This window comes from Lacerta agilis, chromosome 6 (genome assembly GCF_009819535.1).
Source record: "Lacerta agilis isolate rLacAgi1 chromosome 6, rLacAgi1.pri, whole genome shotgun sequence".
Classification (NCBI taxonomy): Eukaryota; Metazoa; Chordata; class Lepidosauria; order Squamata; family Lacertidae; genus Lacerta; species Lacerta agilis.
The window spans coordinates 76,183,964-76,201,811 of NC_046317.1; the positions used below are offsets into that span (position 1 = coordinate 76,183,964).

The window sequence follows — 17,848 nt, forward strand, 5'->3', positions numbered from 1 at the left end:
GCATCTAACAAACAAGCAAATTGTACAGAGGCGTTATTTCAATACTTTATGGATTTCTGCATTGTGGTCCCCCCCCCTACTTTTCCCTTTTGTGATGAGTGCAGACCCTTCCCTGATTCTTTTGGATTTTTGCTCTCATTCCAAATGCTTTTCAAAAGTTCAGAGTAGATTTCCCAGTGCTCATACATCTATACTTAGTTTGTACAAAGCATTTCATTGTCAGGCATCATTTAATTTAAATTAGTTATAGGACACAATCCACGGGGAGGTTCTCTGGCACAAGCTGCACTGAAATGAACGGAAGATACAGGACCATTGCTATGGTTTTGTGTAGAACACATTCACAGCAGTGTGGTTTGCCCCAGAGATCCATGTTTTTTTTTGTGGGGCACAAAATGTGAGCTAGAATAACACTTTCACAAACAGAAGAAAGAAATGTTTTTGAGCATAGTGTATGCCCATCTTTAATTATTCTCTTTCTATAAGAAATCTATAGGACTTTGGCGGTTCACACTCAAAGGATAGATACTTTATGATACTTTTGAACAAAGCTGTCAAAAGTGACCCGGTAACATGCTACTTGAGAAGTTTGCGCTAGATGAATGATAGTTTTGTGTCACACTATGTCCACGCAAGGCAATAACAGGGCCTTTGGTTACAAGGAGAGTTGCACCAGTTGATATTCCAGGTTTGTTTTTTAAACGCCGCAATTCTTGTGACTGTCATCTAGGAACTCAAATGTCTCCTTTCCAATAGCGATTTGTTAAATACTTTCTCTATATGGCTATAGTCAAACGCATTTGCTTTCGGATATGAAAAATACAATTCCTCTGAAAACTTTTTACATGAAAGAATCAGCTCTAAAATATGCAATGTGGAAATCACCGTTGTATACTTTTTATATATATCAAAAAGTAATTTTTCCCTGAATTTGTTTTTATTTAAAACATTTGTGCTGATAATGGACATGACAGACTTTTAACACAAACAATTTATGGGTCTGATTTGCAAATGACCTAATTCACTTGCCTTTGCTTAAGCACATAAGCAGTCCCTGTCTGGGTCTTGCCTCCCTGTCAATCCCAGTGTTGAAACTATTTAACACCCCCTCACTTAAAACACATAGGAGTTTTCCATAGCAATTGGTTTTCATCCCTAAAATAATATTTCCCAGAGCCTAGTCCTAAACATGAAGGAAGCTTCCTGAGTCCAATGGAATTCACTTAATAGTCAGTTTAATTAAGAATGGATCACTACAATAATATGCTTAAAGCTCATTTGCTGTATCATTAGTTCCTAATAATCATTTGATTGTTATAACTTAACTCTCCTAAGTACCTTGTATGAATTACCGTACTGCGAGGCTCACCCTTAATGCAAGTTCTGAATGAACCAAGACGGACTTCTAACTTGCGGCAGGGGGTTTTCTTTTCAAATATGCTATTCTGTTGAGACTTTTGAATATAGAGGTGCATTTTTGGCTGCTGACTGTGCAACTTCTTGCATGGAAAGGAGCTTATCCATCTTTTGCTGGCCTAAACTGTTCACAATTTGAGCTTATTCATATCTTGATCTGTCTTATGCGCATGTGAGTGAATAGGACAATAGCGTAACCGTAAGGCCTCTTGGGAAATATTGGGAATTTATTCAGAAATCCCACAGTACTTGATTACTGAATCATTCAGCCAATGTGCAACATATAATATTGTGCCAGCCAGAGGTCTAACTTAACAAAGCGATAATGACAACCACAATGCGCTTATTGCTTTTGTCCATCCACGCTGTGTGCATTAGAGGCAGGAGTACAGTACAGCTTGAATGGACAAGAATGACAGTCATGACCAACAAATGGCTATATGACACCAGAAACGTAACTATTTGACGAAACATGTTTGGCAGGGGGTTGAACTGGATGGCCCTTGTGGTCTCTTCCAACTCTATGATTCTATGATCCAGATAGTGGGCTTGTCTTTTTCAGGGGTGCAATATATTACTTACAGCTTTTCGTTTCAGAAAAATTGAGCCTCGAGGCCTGTGGCATGCAGGTGGTTTATGCATCACTGTAGGTGCGATGCACTTCACTTGATAAAACACCCATGTCTAAAAAGGTTACTGTGCTTCCAAATGGAGGCTTAATATTGTAAATGGGCCATTCAGATATTGCATGCAGGTCACTGACAACAGGTGTTTGTTTTTTAAAAACGTTTTGGGTTCCCCCCCCGGGGAAGGCTAAATCCAGATGATATGGGGGCAGGAGAGAATACAGGCCAGAATTTTGATGCCAGCAATGTAATGTGGATGCTGCGAAAAATCTGCACGCATGAGGAGCACCCATCCCATAATAAACACCTAGCTGGAAGCAACCTTAATTTGATGTACTGGCCAAAAAAACTTCACTATTCTCAGGTTTTTAAACCTCAGTCCTTGAATATGGCCAGAGAACATATTGTATACAGCCCATATGCATTATTTGGGTCTCTTCCTAGAAAAACTGAACAAACCCATATTATTATTGTAGGAGGAAACCAAGAACATGACTTTTCTCTATATTACTTTACCAACTTGCTCCAAAGTTTAGAAGAATTTGGTTTTGATATCCCGCTTTATCACTACCCTGAGGAGTCTCAAAGCGGCCAACAATCTACTTTTCCCTTCCTTCCCCACAACAAACACTCTGTGAGGTGAGTGAAGCTGAGAGACTTCAGAGAAGTGTGACTAGCCCAAGGTCACCCAGCAGCTGCATGTGGAGGAGCAGGGAATCGAACCCAGTTCACCAGATTACAAGTCCACTGCTCTTAAACACTATACCACATGTCTATTTCACATGTGTTCTTTTGGGGGATGGCAGTGACCTAAAGTTTCTTCTACTGCCCACCTATTATACTAGACTTTGAGTCCACATCAGAGTACAGTGTACCCTGAAAGAGAAGTCCAAACTTTCATGACACATATACTACAGCAACAATGGACACAACATTAAGTGTTATCATCACAGTTATCGCAGTTCGTTACCAGGTGGGTAACAAATCACAGATGTGACGAGGCACAAATCAAGATAGTGCTTGTTTTAAAGTGCTAGATTGTTTGTTTGTTTTTATAAAAAAATACATTCTCTCTGCTTCTCTATGCCACCTTTGTCAAACGCAATAATAAAATCAACATAAAGTGCTTTTGATATCAACAAACCTAAATGATACAAGATTTAATATACCAGCCTACGTTATAAATCCAAGCTGGTATTTATGGTTTTCTTTAAAACGGCCAGTTTAAAAACAAAATATTTGAAACTTGATTCTCGTCTCATTTGTACCACACTTGTGAAACTCCAGTGGGAGCCTCCTATGATTCACACCAGTCCAAATGAGAGGAGGATCAGGCTAATTGCTTAGGATTGTTGTTATTATTTTTGCATATTTATGTTTTTAAAACTTGCATATCTTTTCATTCTGCGCTATTTAAGTGCAAAATGTGGCAGAAAGATTCTTCTGGCATGGATAACAGATTAGGTGTAAGCCATGAAAGGATGTGCAAATAATTCTGGGAGCCCACATTTAATCCCTTTTCATACTATTAACTTCAGCCTCTTTTGTGCTGGAGATGATCATAAAGCCAGTATGGACTCCCAGCTTAATGCTTTGGTCAGAATCTCCAGGGGTTGCACTGTCCTTTCGTTTACATTATGGCTGTGGTTCTGGGTGGTAGCCTTCCCCCAACACACAAAAGGGTCAGCTACATCTTGGTTGCTCCCTTCTAAGAATACCAACCAAACCCTCTCACCAATAAGAGCGGAACAATGCCTCCTTTACACACCCATTCCCATTGTCTTTTGAGTTTGAAAACTGCCTTTCTAATCTCAGTTTAAAAACCTGCTTTCCTGATCTCTGTTTTGGTGTTACTACGAGCAGTAATTAAGTGCTATTCTTAGATATAATTTTGAAGGAGTGTTTTGGATTTAGATACAAGTGGTGCAACTCACCCTGCTGTTACTTTTTCTTTTTTAAAAAAAGAAAACTTCAGGTCTCAATGAATCTTGAAGTATTAAGCACACACAGAGAATTTAAACAGTTTATTTCTCAATTCACTGAATCCGCAATTTAACCAGCCCATTCTGTTACCTTTAGACCTTGTATCCCTCAGAGAAGAAGGCATAGCTGGGGATGTTTGAAACAGTTGCCCTCATGCAAAAAGTGTTGCATCACTGATTACTCTTATAACACCTAACCATTTCTTCCAGTATTTGACTCTGGCCACCTTGGTCTCCTTTAAAGGGGGGTAATGCAGTGTCGGATGCTGATACTGCCACATATAAGAGATCCATCAAAAGGGGGGGGGAGTGAATGGAATATTTGGTCACACTAACTTCAATGAAGGAAGTCGAAAGGAGATCAAATTATGACCAAGAAGCACAATCTTCGTTTCAGTTGATGGCTGTGGGCAGCAACTTTGTAGTGGATCTAGAGGAGAACTTATTCCTGAGCCCACCTTGAGGGCATCCTCTTGCTTTTAAAAAACAGGTGGCTTGTTTCAGTCAAAAGTTCATGCCATGCAGAAGCTCTTCTTCGTGTGTTGAGTGTAAAGGCATTCCTTTCAAGCTTTCACCAAAAGTTCTGGGTTACATGTCAGATCTTTTGATCATGTGTGTTTACCATGTCCTCCTCCACCCGGTAATATGTGAACCTCGGGTGAAATGTGGTTCTCTAATTTGATAGTTTCCTGGTTACCACGGGTTCTTCCAGTGATACTTTCCATGGAATAAAGGCAATTTTGCCCAATAAGCTTGGGTGAGGAGGGTAAAGCAGCAGTCTCTAAGTGGTTCTTCTCTGTTCTATAAACACTATCCCTTTGCCTTAAATAGCCACCATGTGTAATGTTGTATTTGGGAGCTGGGTTTCCTGGTGGGGCTTTGGGAGGGCTTGAGTCATACAACAACTGACCTTCGTCATCAGTGTCGGCGTCAATATATTTATGTATCCCAGCATCGTGGAAATTGAAAACTATTGCTGCCTGCTTCTCGGGGGATTTTGTGGGTGTTCGAGGTACTTGCAGTAGTATAGATAGAGGTTTCTGGACTCATTAAAGACCGATCAGAGTGGCCAGAACTATCTGTAGCTGCTCCTGTTGCTCCTTTGCTCTTGATGGGATCTGGGTATATTCTCAGGACGTTTGATGCTGTTGGTCCTATGGCATCCTCTTCCATAAGTTAACCTTCAGGGATCTTAATTTTAGAGGATTGGTGACTTTATGGTACTTTTGGGGCTCTCTATGAAAACGTAGAGTAACGACTGCTTTCCAGATTTGGTTTTATCTCATGAATTTGGACCCGCTTCCCTCTGGCCTATATGGATCCTGAAGTGGATTTATTCCACCTTTGTTAGGCAGCGTAGTTAGTGGGCTATGAGAATATCTCCCGGAGTCAGGAAATTCTGTAGCACAGCTTATATAACTGTCAATACTTGACATGCTCCTCATGTCAATTATTCCATCTGCCCGAGTGGTCAGCAAAGGCACCATAGGGCCAGGAATAGCTTCCATTTCTAATTCTTCCTTTTGCTTGTTGGGTTGACCTGACTCCTTCATGTTGAGGTTGGGCTGGGACTGAGCTTTTGCCATTTTGCTGTACATGTCTTCCAGCTGTTGAACATTCAGATGCTGAGGACTGGAAGATGAGCGAGCCTTTTCTGGCGACCCTTGTTCCTTTGTCTCTAAAGATTTGTTGGAGCTAGTTTCAGAGAGAGATCTCTTGGCCCATTTCCACTTGCTTGGGGATAAGTGATTGTCCTGAATTTTATCCTTTTTGCCTGTATTTTCTCCCTTTTTTTCAACGACTATGTCCATCAGTTCTATACTACGGGCAAAAGCATCCTTCATATTCATGGACACAATGCTCCCATTTCTTTTTGCTCTTTCAAGAGCTTCTCTGCGCTTGATGGCTTTTTCCTGCCTCTTCTGCTCTTTGTAGAACTCAGAGAAGTTATTTACAATGATTGGTATAGGGAGGGCAATGACTAAGACACCAGCAATGCAACACAAGCCACCAACGATCTTACCTAGGAGTGTTTTAGGGTAGATGTCTCCATAGCCAACTGTTGTCATAGTTATGGTTGCCCACCAGAAGGATGCCGGGATGCTCTTGAATTTTGTATCCTCCTCATCTTTTTCTGCAAAGAACACTAAGCTCGAAAATATCATAATCCCCATGGCCAGAAACAAAATGAGCAACCCAAGCTCATTGTAGCTTCTCCTCAGCGTAAATCCCAGGGATTGCAAACCGGTGGAGTGCCGAGCTAGCTTGAGAATTCGGAGTATCCTCATGATACGGAATATCTGAACGACCCTCCGCACGTTCTGGAACTGAAGTACACTTTTGTTTGACTCTGTGAGGAAGATGGTGACGTAGTACGGCAAGATGGCTAACAAGTCAATAGCATTCAGTGGCCCTTTGAAAAACTTCCATTTCTTAGGAGAGGATAGGAACCGTAAGAGGTATTCCATTGTAAACCATGCAATGCACACAGCCTCGACATGGGCTAACTGGTGGTTATCGGTGGGGTTTCCATATTCATCTTTGTCTTGGAGCTCAGGAAGAGTGTTGAGTGACAAGGCAATTGTAGAGAGGACGATGAACATGATGGAAATGATTGCCAAAATCTGCAAAGGAAACAGAAAGTGGTTAGGGCCACTGAAATGGGTAATGATTTAGCATCATTAAAATCATTTCATTTCCTGCTCTCACTTTCGCATATCAAATACTGAAATGGATGGGCATGGCTTGCTTAGGTCCATGGGCCTCAATAGGGCTGCTCTGGGTGGAACTTAGTTGGATACAACCCATTTTTTTTGTTTTGGATACCTGCTTTATGTCATTGCTTAATGGTCTTCGTATTACATATTTTATATGCACATCCCAGGCACTACCCTGGTAGCCTTCATGTTCAAGGATGGGATATAAATTTAATTTTTTTAAAAATGAAACAAAAGCAGTAAACATGTGAAACGACCTGCCCAAGATAATTGCTTTTAAGGGAAATAGGAAGTGGAATTTCATGTGTTCTTCTTAAAACGCTTAGGTGTTACAAATGACCTCCCCTTCTATAGCTATGGCATTAAGAAACCACCTTGGGTTCCTACTTCCCAAGCAGATAATCTGCTCAAAGTGAAGGGCCAATAGTAATATGTTTTCTTTTGTTGATAAAGCACTTTCATATTTATGCTAAAAATCTTTTCTGAGTATTTCAGTAGTACATTAAAATAAATATTTATATGTAATGACCAGACTTCCTGTAATTGCTCTCAAATCTGGGTCCCCTTGGGAGCAGTCAAATTTTGATACTTCAGCAGATGTTGGGATTATGTACCATATCCATACTCGACATTTCAGCAACCAAGGGTGTGTTTTCTACATTCCCTTTATGATTAGTTCTTTCTTGATAACTTGGTTTATCCTCATCTGTATCTCAAACCTTATGATTGTTATACCCTTCCTAATCTGATTAATACATCTGGTAAAGAAGCCTGTGGTCTACAAAAGATTGGGAATCATGGTAAATTGCCAGGCACCTATTAAAGATGAGCAAATCTGTCGATTTTGTTTTCTCCAACCTTAAGTTCAGTTCTTCACATTTCTACATCAGCTTGCTTTAAAAACAATAAACACAATTTCCCCTAAAATACACATTTTTGCACACAGCAAATTTTCTGATACATAATGCATTTTGTACGCTGTACTGGGCAGAGGAGGAATGGTGGAGACTGCCTCCCATCCCGACCCTTCCAGGGAGGAGGAAGAGGAAGACAGTATAAATTTACAACAGGGCTGTGAGGGAGGTAGCAACGCAGAGCAGATGAGGGGAAAAACTGGGAAATCGTGGGAGAGCCGGAACAACACCCGGCTGACACGTTGTCATTAGAAAGCATTCCAGACCCTCCATCTCCCAGAAACCCGGAGAGCCTTAAAAGAAGGATGAGTAAAGAGCTCAAAGACAGAGGGCATGTAGCAGCACCCATAGAGGAGACGATGAGAATGATGAATGAGAAAGTAGGAGAGATGTGGGGGTGAAGATCACTCGGGACAATGCCATTATCCAAGAGGCTGGGTTCTATAGCTGCTCTGTGTAAATACTGAAATAAGAAAAGGATGATAAGAAATTTTTTCTTGTCTTTATACTTTCTGGGCACCAGCCGGGAGCCACTGGCAGCATCCTGACACTATTATCACCAATATAGTGCACTTTTAGACAGAGTTTACTCTAGTATATGTATTTTTTTTCTACACATGACTCAGAATCATAGAGTTGTAGAGCCATCAAGTCCACTCCTTGTGCTTGGGTGGAGAACTGCACTGCAAAAGTTGGAGAAGTATGGATTTTGAAGGATGGCTGTGTTTTGGTTCACATATTGCCTCAGAAAGTGTGAATTGGGTAGATTTGCCTTTAAATATGAACTCAGTTGGATTTCTTCCCCAACCCCAGCTCTGTACACTCTCTGAATGCTTATCGTCTTCTGTGCTGAATGTAAACACAGCAGTGGCCACGATGCATCAGCCTCTGCAAAATCCACCTGCTTGGACAAAAATCAAAATAGAACAAGCTGAAATAGAGCCCTTGATCTTACAGTAGAAGCTGCCATTTCCAATCACAGTCACACACAAAGCAAATGGTAGACCAAGGTGCTAAAATGCTGCACTTGTCAGGAGTTCACATCACATATGGGCATACATTACCTTGTCTGGAAGCATTTGGTTCCCTGACCAATATAAGAATTATCCACGCATTGGTAATATTCTCTTTGCAATATTAAGTTAGATGATGATGATGATGATGATTGATTGATTTACCCATCCTTCACCCTAGGGTCCCTGGGTAGGTTACCGCATTAAAACACAATATCATAAATAATTCAAAAGATCTTACAACCATAAAAATAAAGTGGTTCCTAATAGCATATACCTCAAGTGTCAAAAGCCAGGTGAAAGACATTTTCAGCATTCTCTCCACTTCCTGGACCCACCCAAGCAATCACCTTTGGCTTGATCCAAGAAGACAAGGTGGTCAGCAGCCAAGGGTGGTCAGATGCACTTCTTAAAGCAGGATGCCCACCTCCCTCAGCCCACAATAATCTAAAGTAGCCTTTCTCAACCATTGGTCCTCAGATGTATTTTGACTACAACTCCCATTAACCCCTAGCTAGAAGGACCAGTAGTCCAGGATAATGGGAGTTGTAGTCCATCACATCTTTCTCAACCCACGTTTGAGAAAGGCTGATCTAAACTGACCCTGTACAGATGGAACAAACAGTGTTCCGGGGGCCTTTGCTGGACTTGCTTGAACTCTGGTGCTCAGTGAGAACAACGTAACTAATTCAAAAAAGTAAAAAGTCCTGAAGCTGGCTACTCTTATCCTTTGGGCGCCATTTGCAAAGAGGAACCTATGGTGGCAAAGGCATAGTCCAACCCTGTTTTATACGTGAACATTTGCTTTGCAGCAAAACAATTGTTGCACCCCTGGGCTTGATGATGGATTCTCTGGGCAGTGTGGTGCTCGGTACCAAGAAAAGAAACTATTTACCAAGAAAAGCCAGATTTTACAACCTGTATACCTTTGGTAAGCTTGACAGTTTTTGTTTCATTTCTTCTGCTTCGTCTAGTTAAGGTGTTCAAGGGAGGCCCACCCACTTGGAGCTCATAATCTTGCTCTGTAACCCTCCTGGCTCCTGAGGTTTCATCAGTAGGAACGGCTCACACATTTTCAAGCATCCCTTCACAAGGTTAAGCCCTGGCAACTTTCTCTTTCTCTTAAAATGAAGGCTGAGATTGCTAGAGAGCAGAATTGCACACCTACCGCCACTTTAGGTTTTTTTTTGTACTTTTGCAGTTTCTTGAATGCCTACCAGTCAATGCCTGGCAATTTAAAAGTGGAGGCCATAATGACATCAGGGCAGGTGTGTCAACTTTGCCTGCTAGCCCAGGATATTTTGCTGTCAGAGGAGAGGATGGCAACCCCCATCAGTCCAGAAGGTAAATGTATTGGCAGTTGAAATTTACTTCAACCCACAGTGATGGGCAGTGGTGTCTGGCAAAAATGCCTGCTCCCCCCCCCCACCTTCTCAGTAACTGGCAGTGACATATGGTTTTGGGAAGCCAGGTGAGCAACGCTGCCCTGACTGGTGACAGGGCAGGATTCTCCACTGCACCCAAGGGCAGGAGGCTAGCTTAGGGAATATGGAACAGAGCATTTGGCACACACATCTGTCCTTCAGCACTTCACTGTTCTGCTGCCTGAGGCGCTACCTAAGGGTAGAGCCGGCCTTGGACAGATTCAGAAGCACTGGCATGGTGACTGACCCATATCCGTGCTTGTGTTGCCACAACGGTGCTCATCGGGTGTGTTATGTGATGCTCAGAAACTATCCCCGTTATATTCTGACTGGTAGAAGAAGGCTGCTGTGATTCACCTGCTCAAGTGCAGCGCTGATACTGTAGTTCCACCTCAGATACTTCCCTGGGCCACTGCCAAAAGGTGTTGGCCCCTTAATGCTATTGCTGTCTTGGAACACAAGGCTCCGTACACACAGGCAGGATTCCAGGAACACAAAATGACAGCTGCTTCCAGGAGAGCTTTTCCCACCAGTGCAAAATCTACAAGTCCCTGATTGAATTTTTGTGACTCCTAATGAATTATCAGTGCTAAGTAACTTCAGGACAAATCAGTGGTATTTTTTTTTTTTTAAAGGCCAGGTACATCAAACACACGCTTTCCAAAATGATGATATTGATTGCACAAAGCAAGAGAGATTTACAATTTAATTGCACGTGTGGTTTTACCACGCTTGAGCACAAATCTGCAACAAACGGTGGAGTAGAAATGTTAGATTATCTTTCAATGAGAAAAGAGCAGCCATCCTACCATTAAGGTGCTGTTAATAGCTCATCTCAGGCTAGCAGACTTTGGGGGAGGGTACTATCAAAAGGCGGCAAATGGACTTTATTAAATCTGCCTCTACAAATTCCAATTCAGATTTCGAGGTTCAAATGTATCAAGTGGAACTCAAATTGTCAGACTCCCCGGTTAAGAGGATCATTCCTGAAATTTTGCGAGTAGAACAGTTTCTGAAGTAAGGTAGGATGTCATCCCCTTTGCTGACCCACCCCACTTATTTTCTGGTGGACATGACTGAGTCCTTTCCAACCATCCCTTCTGGTCATCCATTTTGGGTACTAAGTAAAAACACTTAATTTTTAATTAATTAAGCATTCAATTGGGTATTTCTGCATATGTGTATTTCCTCTTGTCTCTCTGATTTCAGGTGCACGCATGCACGCACGCATGCACACACACACACACACACACACACACACACACACACACACAAATTTATTACACAAATGGATCTCCCGCACCTTCTCCTCTCCCTATGTGTAAATCTGCTCTGTAGGTTGGGGGAAGCCCTGGGACAGAGTTCAGGTTTGTGTGGGTTTGCATGTGGAGAGGAAAAGGTGAAGAAACTCCATCACACAGCTGAAACTCCTTGTGCTAGCAGAACCATTTAGCTGGATACCACCCTACCAACCCTGTCAGAGTCCAATCCAAGCAGAACCAAAAGAGATGTCAGAGTCTTGGAACCATTACAGAGCAGATCTGAAGGAAGTCACTCACTGCTACAAAGAAGGCTGTTGGGGTGCCATTTAGATTCTCTGCCATAGCTACCCAAATGGCTTGTACTTTCACTCATAAAAGGTCACTCTAACCCACAAAGCTCTGGGCATTTGGATGCAAAACACCAACAGTGCCTTGAGCATCTCTTGAGCTATTGTTGAAATGAGTGTTAAAATGATAAAAATGGAAACTGAAAATGGAAGAGACTCATTTTAATACTAAGTGGATGTTCTGTCTAATGTACATTTCGCTTTCATATTACAGAATTGGAAGAGATGCTACAGGCAATTTTGACTGTGTAAATAAAGTCCATCAACACTGCTAACGCAACATTTATATTAGCCTACAAACATAGCTATAATGAATAGTTTGTGGTGCGCTGATAACCTGAAAGGAAGCAGGAGCACGCGCGCACACGCGGGGTGGGGGGACACAGCATTTGCCTTCTAGTTTACAAAAGCTTCCCTGGCAGGTTATCATTAGGTAGAGTGAGGCACCTGCCTCAGGTGGCAGATGTCAGGGGGCAGCAGTGGCAATGCTGAATTAGATTCAGCTCTTATTCTAGTCAGCTTCCATACATGCAGTTGGCAAGAGGTGCCATATTGTGCTTTGCCACAGGTGGCAACATGACTTGGGACAGAGCTAAACCTGATCAGGAAACGTGCGGTTTTGAACACAATCTTAATAATAATAATAATAATAATAAATTTTTATTTATACCCCACCCTTCCCCGCCAAACTGGGCTCAGGGCGGCTAACACCAATAAAATCACAACAAAAACATAAAACAATTCATTAAAATACAGATTAAAATACAATTTAAAATTAAATCTAAACTGCAGCCTCATTTTTAAGTAGCCCACCAACCACACGAAACATCAGGGTTAAACTGAAACCAACCCAAAGGCTAAGTGGAATAGCTCCATCTTGCAGGCCCTGCGGAAAGATGCCAAATCCCGCAGCGCCCTGGTCTCTTGTGCCAGACTGTTCCACCAAGTCGGGGCCAGTACTGAGAAGGCCCTGGTCCTAGTTGAAGCCAACCTAGCATCCTTGTGGCTCGGGACCTCCAACAAATTATTATTTGAGGACCTTAAGGTCCTACCGGGGACATACCAGGAGACAAATAATGTGTCGTGTAGGAGAATCAACACAGAGAATAGATGGCACTTAACCCTCCCCTCCCACCCACTGATTCTTACAAGAGCCTCCCCAGGTAATTCTAGATAATTCCCACCCACCCCCGCTATAGGTGCTGAAACTGGGCTTGGGAAATGGTTAAGCATGCCAGAGGCCATCTACTGATGGGCAACATCAAGGCCCTTGCTTTGCTTCTGGAAGCCTTTAAAATGACTTCCTATAGAGCATTGGTGGAGGATGTCTGTCCTGAGGGCCCTCTCCATTTTGTCAGTGACTACTGATGCTTGCAGTAAGCCTTGTGTGTTGTTTTGAAGTCTTGGCAATAAGCTGATTTTCTATCAGTTCTACCTTCTGCCCACTCACGTCCTGCAGTTCCCATTGTCTTAAAATCCAGCCCTTGGGGTATTCTGCATGCTTCAAAACAAGATGAAATTTTGAAGAGGCAGTCAAAAGCTACTTGAAAAATGGGAGGCGCATTTTGGAAATACAGTGGTACCTCAGGTTACAGACGCTTCAGGTTACAGACTCCGCTAACCCAGAAATAGTACCTCGGGTTAAGAACTTTACCTCAGGATGAGAACAGAAATCGCGTGGCGGCAGCGGGAGGCCCCATTAGCTAAAGTGGTACCTCAGGTTAAGAACAGTTTCAGGTTAAGAACGGACCTCCAGAACGAATTAGGTTCTTAACCCGAGGTACCACTGTAACAAAAGCAAAAAAAGAAAAGAAGCAAAGTTAAAACACCTGTTTTGGCTCAGCTCTATAAATCCTTGTGTGCCTGACTTCCAAATCTCCAGAGGAGATAAAGCAAGGTATTAAAGGCCATGCACCATCCCAGCAGCTGCGAAGACAACTCATGTCAAGGCACTCTATGCTTTTATCATCTTTACAGCAAAATGCGATGCTTCCGAGGGCTTGCTAGACCCAGCAGCTTTGCTGAAGCACACTCAAGGACTCCCCCCACCCCACCCTGCTTACAAAACACTGAGTACAAAATGTTGTCTTTGGTGAATTCTGGATGGTTTAGTTCAATCAGCAATGTGCCATGAGAGCATGAAATCAGCTAAAAGTAATTAAGGAAAAACTATTAGCTTGATTGCTTAAGATGCCTTCTTTTCCTGAATATGCAAGGAAATAATTGATACTTTTCTTTTTCCCAAAAAGAGAGAAGGAGTGGGAGGGAGAAGCATAGCTAACATAATTATGCATTTTTTCCTCCTTTAAAAAAATGGATGGAGAACAGCAGCATGATCAAATGTTTATTTTTTCATCTAGCTGGGAGAAATACATTTGTTGATGTGACACTGACCTGCTAAATTGTTAGAAAATAGCAACCGTATGCTGATGATATGCGTGATGCAACCCCCCCTTTCCCAATCAAAATAAGAAAAAAATTAACCTGCCTACAGATTGTTTTTCTTGAGAAACTTCAGCTGAAGCATCAAATATGCTTATAATATAGGAATACAGGAGATCATGCCTTTTTACAAATTGCCAACTGTGGATGCACAACAATTTGCATGCAGAAGGCCTCCCAGTTAAAAGGGTTTCAGGTAGCAGAGTTGGAGAAGGGAAAGATTTCTGTCTTAGATCCTGGAGATCTATTGCCAGTCAGAGCAAGAAGGACTGTAGGAGGCTGCCTTATATTAGGCCAGATGATTGGTCCAGCTAGCCCAGTATTCTTTTCTCTGATTGGCTCCAACTGGTCTCTGGAGTCTCAGTTAAAGGCCCTTCTTAGCACCTGTCAATCTAGGGATGGAAGGAGCTGTCCATTTCAGTTCTCGCAGTTTCTCGTTTTTCCAATTCAAGTTCAAGTTCATAGGTTTGTTGTTCTAGCCAAAGGCCATGACAAACTTGTAGCAATAGTATTAATAAAATAACCTGCAGCATATATCTATAAAATAAGCGAACATCCATGATGAAAGAGAGGGGAAGATACCAGACCCCAAGCAGATCCTAACTGGAGTTGGGGATCCTGTTCAAAGATATATTTCTAGACAAAATCATACAGACAACAAGATCTGATGCAATGAATTCACACATAGGTACCGGTACTCACTTTGAGAAAGACGTTATGAGCACTAAATGCAATGCTTTGAAATCTTCCAATGAGACAATAGGGTTAGGCAGGAGCTATACAGACCAATGAGGAGGAACAAGGGCTACCAATTCATAACATAAAGGAAGTGTCTGAGAAAAAGAGACCAGGAATCTTCAAGGACACTAATTGTCCCACAAGCATACTTGGGGGCTGGTTTAAAATATCAGAGAAAAGCTTCTTATGCATTGAAACTACACATGGAGGGATACAATGATTCACCGTGCTCCTTTTGCCGATGTGCCTACTGGCCACATCCAGGGGCGGACTTTGGTAATCTTTCATAATAGGGCACCCTGTGCGAGGCCAACATAAATGGATCTTCTTAATTATGGATCTTCTCAATTTTGCGTCCCCTCGGCTCGGCACCCTGTGTGAGGGGTAACTGCCGTAAATCTGGCGCTGCCACATTCGCCACTGGAATGGGCAGTTCATGTGTTAGCAGCCTTACCCACGTGCAGGTGTGTATCCTCTATGCAAGGGGGAATCCGAATTGGCTGAGGATTCCCACCCTCCGCCCTTGTGCAGATGAGCCCTATCCTGTACCTCCAAGTATGCCTACAGGGCTGCTTCATACAGAAGGTGTGGCTGTTGGGTGGGTGTATTGCTGGATGATAGTTTTTCTCATGCCCTCGTTCTTCCAATCTTAAATTCTGTTCTCCACATTTTCACATCAGTTTGTGATTCTCCACCCAAAAAATCCTCACGAACGTTCACCAGCATTTTTGCTATGAATTTCTCCAAAGCAGATGGATGTTTGTGCAATTTTTCCTAATAGAATGCATTTTTGTATGTTATTTTTAACAGCTCTTCCTGGGTGGGTGGGTGGGCGGGGCAAGCCCAGACCGAAAAAGCTTCCCTATTGGCATGATGTCCCAAGCTGCAGTTCTGATATCTCACCACATGAGGCAACCACACACATCTTTGTAGAGACCTGCCGTAGCCTGAGAAATGTGGCTGTAGAAGAGCGATAGCTTTTCAGGCTTGCACTGTTTACAAACCTAACACAATGTTGGCAACTAACATCTGTTTTGCATGAAAGAGGAGCGCAGGGCCGGGGGGGGGGGGTAAAGAGATCAGCTGGATTTTGAAAATGCAGCATGGCCAATTAGTACAAGCAGTCCTCTATTGCCCAGCCTTGTTGTATTTTAGGTGGAATTCATATGGTAGTGGAAGGCAGGTTTTGGCATGCTGAAAGATTTATTTGCTCTGGAATATTCATGAGCTGTATGGATGGATGAGCAGCTCTGCAAGATGGGTAGGCAAAGCAATGAAAATTGTCAGAGGCGGGGAATGGAACGCTGAAATTATTGAAGTGGCAGCAGGTGGGACAGCTTCCATAATTCTTTACATGTCTTAGGGTGCAATCCTAACTCCCTCCCAAACTTCGGCAGCAGGGCTTTTGGAACAGCAGAGTCCTCAGTGCATCCACAGCCCTGCTACTCACAGCGGACAAGGTGGGGGGGGGGGACAGGACAATTGGTTGCAGGGCCATTGGAGTCATTGGTCCCCAAGTGGCTCAGCTAAGCCCTCTCCCCATGGCCGCAGCACCCCAATGCTGAGTTGCAGGTGGAATCCACTCTGCAGTGCAGTGGGGCCTTTGATATACCGTAGTCTTTCGTCTATAGGATGCCCCCATGTCTAGGACGATCCCTATTTTTGGGGACTCCGATTTAAGAAAATGGGGGGGGGGGTGGCGGCACAGAGTTGTTGAGTTTTGTTTTGCAGAGGATTGCCCACAGGTTTTGAGCTTTTTTTTGGGGGGGGGGAATGCCCAGAGTTGTTGAGCTTCCTTAGGGGTGGAATTGCTGAAAATTGCTCACCAGCCGCTGGCGATTGTGCACGTCACCAAAGACCCGCAGCCGCCAATCAACCACCCTGTCGCTGCAGAAAATCTCCTGCTCACGGCTGCAACCAATCGCCCCCCCCCGGCACTAACCATGCATAAGATGTGGGCAAATTTTAAAGCTAATTTTTAAAGAAGAAAAAACCTCTAGCCTTATATATGGAAAAAACACGGTATATGCATAGGAACCCAGAGTGGCAGGTACAGTACAAATGTGAGGCAGTGGTGCCCTCATGACAGCAGCGCCACTGCTGTGTACCTGGATGGTGCAAGGGAAGGGCAGGGTGGGGCAGGAGAGAAAATGCACCCACTAGGGGCGTCATCTAAGGGGTGCCAGGGGACCGAGGGCCCCCAAAAATGTTCAAGGAGGGGGTCAAGCCCCCTCAACATGCTGTGACCATGCACAAGGAAGGCGTGCTGGTGATTTCCAACAGGGACACAGGGTGGGGTGGGAAGCGTCTTTGCCCTGGCATGTCTCTTTCATGATTGCCAGATGTCAGGGATTGGGCAGAAGAGGAGGAGTGGTGGAGGCCGCCTCCCCATCCTGACCCATCCAGGGAGGAAGAAGAGGAAGACAGTACAGTGGTACCTCTGGTTAAGTACTTAATTCGTTCCGGAGGTCTGTTCTTAACCTGAAACTGTTCTTAACCTGAAGCACCACTTTAGCTAATGGGACCTCCCACTGCCGCTGTGCCGCCAGAGCACGATTTCTGTTCTTATCCTGAAGCAAAGTTCTTAACCTGAAGCGTTATTTCTGGGTTAGCGGAGTCTGTAACCTGAAGCGTACGTAACCTGAAGCGTATGTAACCTGAGGTACCACTGTATAGATTTACAACAGGGGTTTGTGGGAGGTCACAGCTCAGAGGCAGATGAGGGGAAATGTTGGGAAATAATGGGAGAGGAGGAGGAGGCAGAGCTGGAGCAGCAGCTGGCTGACACATTGTCACTGGAAAGCATTCCAGACCCTCCATCTCCCAGAACCCGGCAAGCCTTAAAAGTACGTGAGCAAAGAGCTCAAAGATATAGGGCACTTAGTGTCACCCGTAGAGGAGGAGATGATGACGATGAATGAGGAAGTGGGAGAGAAGGGGGGTGGAGATTCACTTGGGACAACGCCA

General features: G+C 43.4%; 1 protein-coding gene across 1 annotated transcript in view; it reads right to left on the reverse strand.

The window, feature by feature from the left end:
* Window positions 1-3,319: 3,319 nt before the first annotated feature.
* The window catches only part of KCNB1 (potassium voltage-gated channel subfamily B member 1), a 186,344-nt gene continuing 171,815 nt past the window's right edge, over window positions 3,320-17,848 (reverse strand). The window contains 4 exon segments of the mRNA XM_033153516.1: window positions 3,320-4,643; window positions 4,645-5,034; window positions 5,036-5,199; window positions 5,202-6,648. Coding sequence (XP_033009407.1) covers window positions 4,620-4,643; window positions 4,645-5,034; window positions 5,036-5,199; window positions 5,202-6,648 — 2,025 coding nt within the window. The 3' untranslated portion in view covers window positions 3,320-4,619.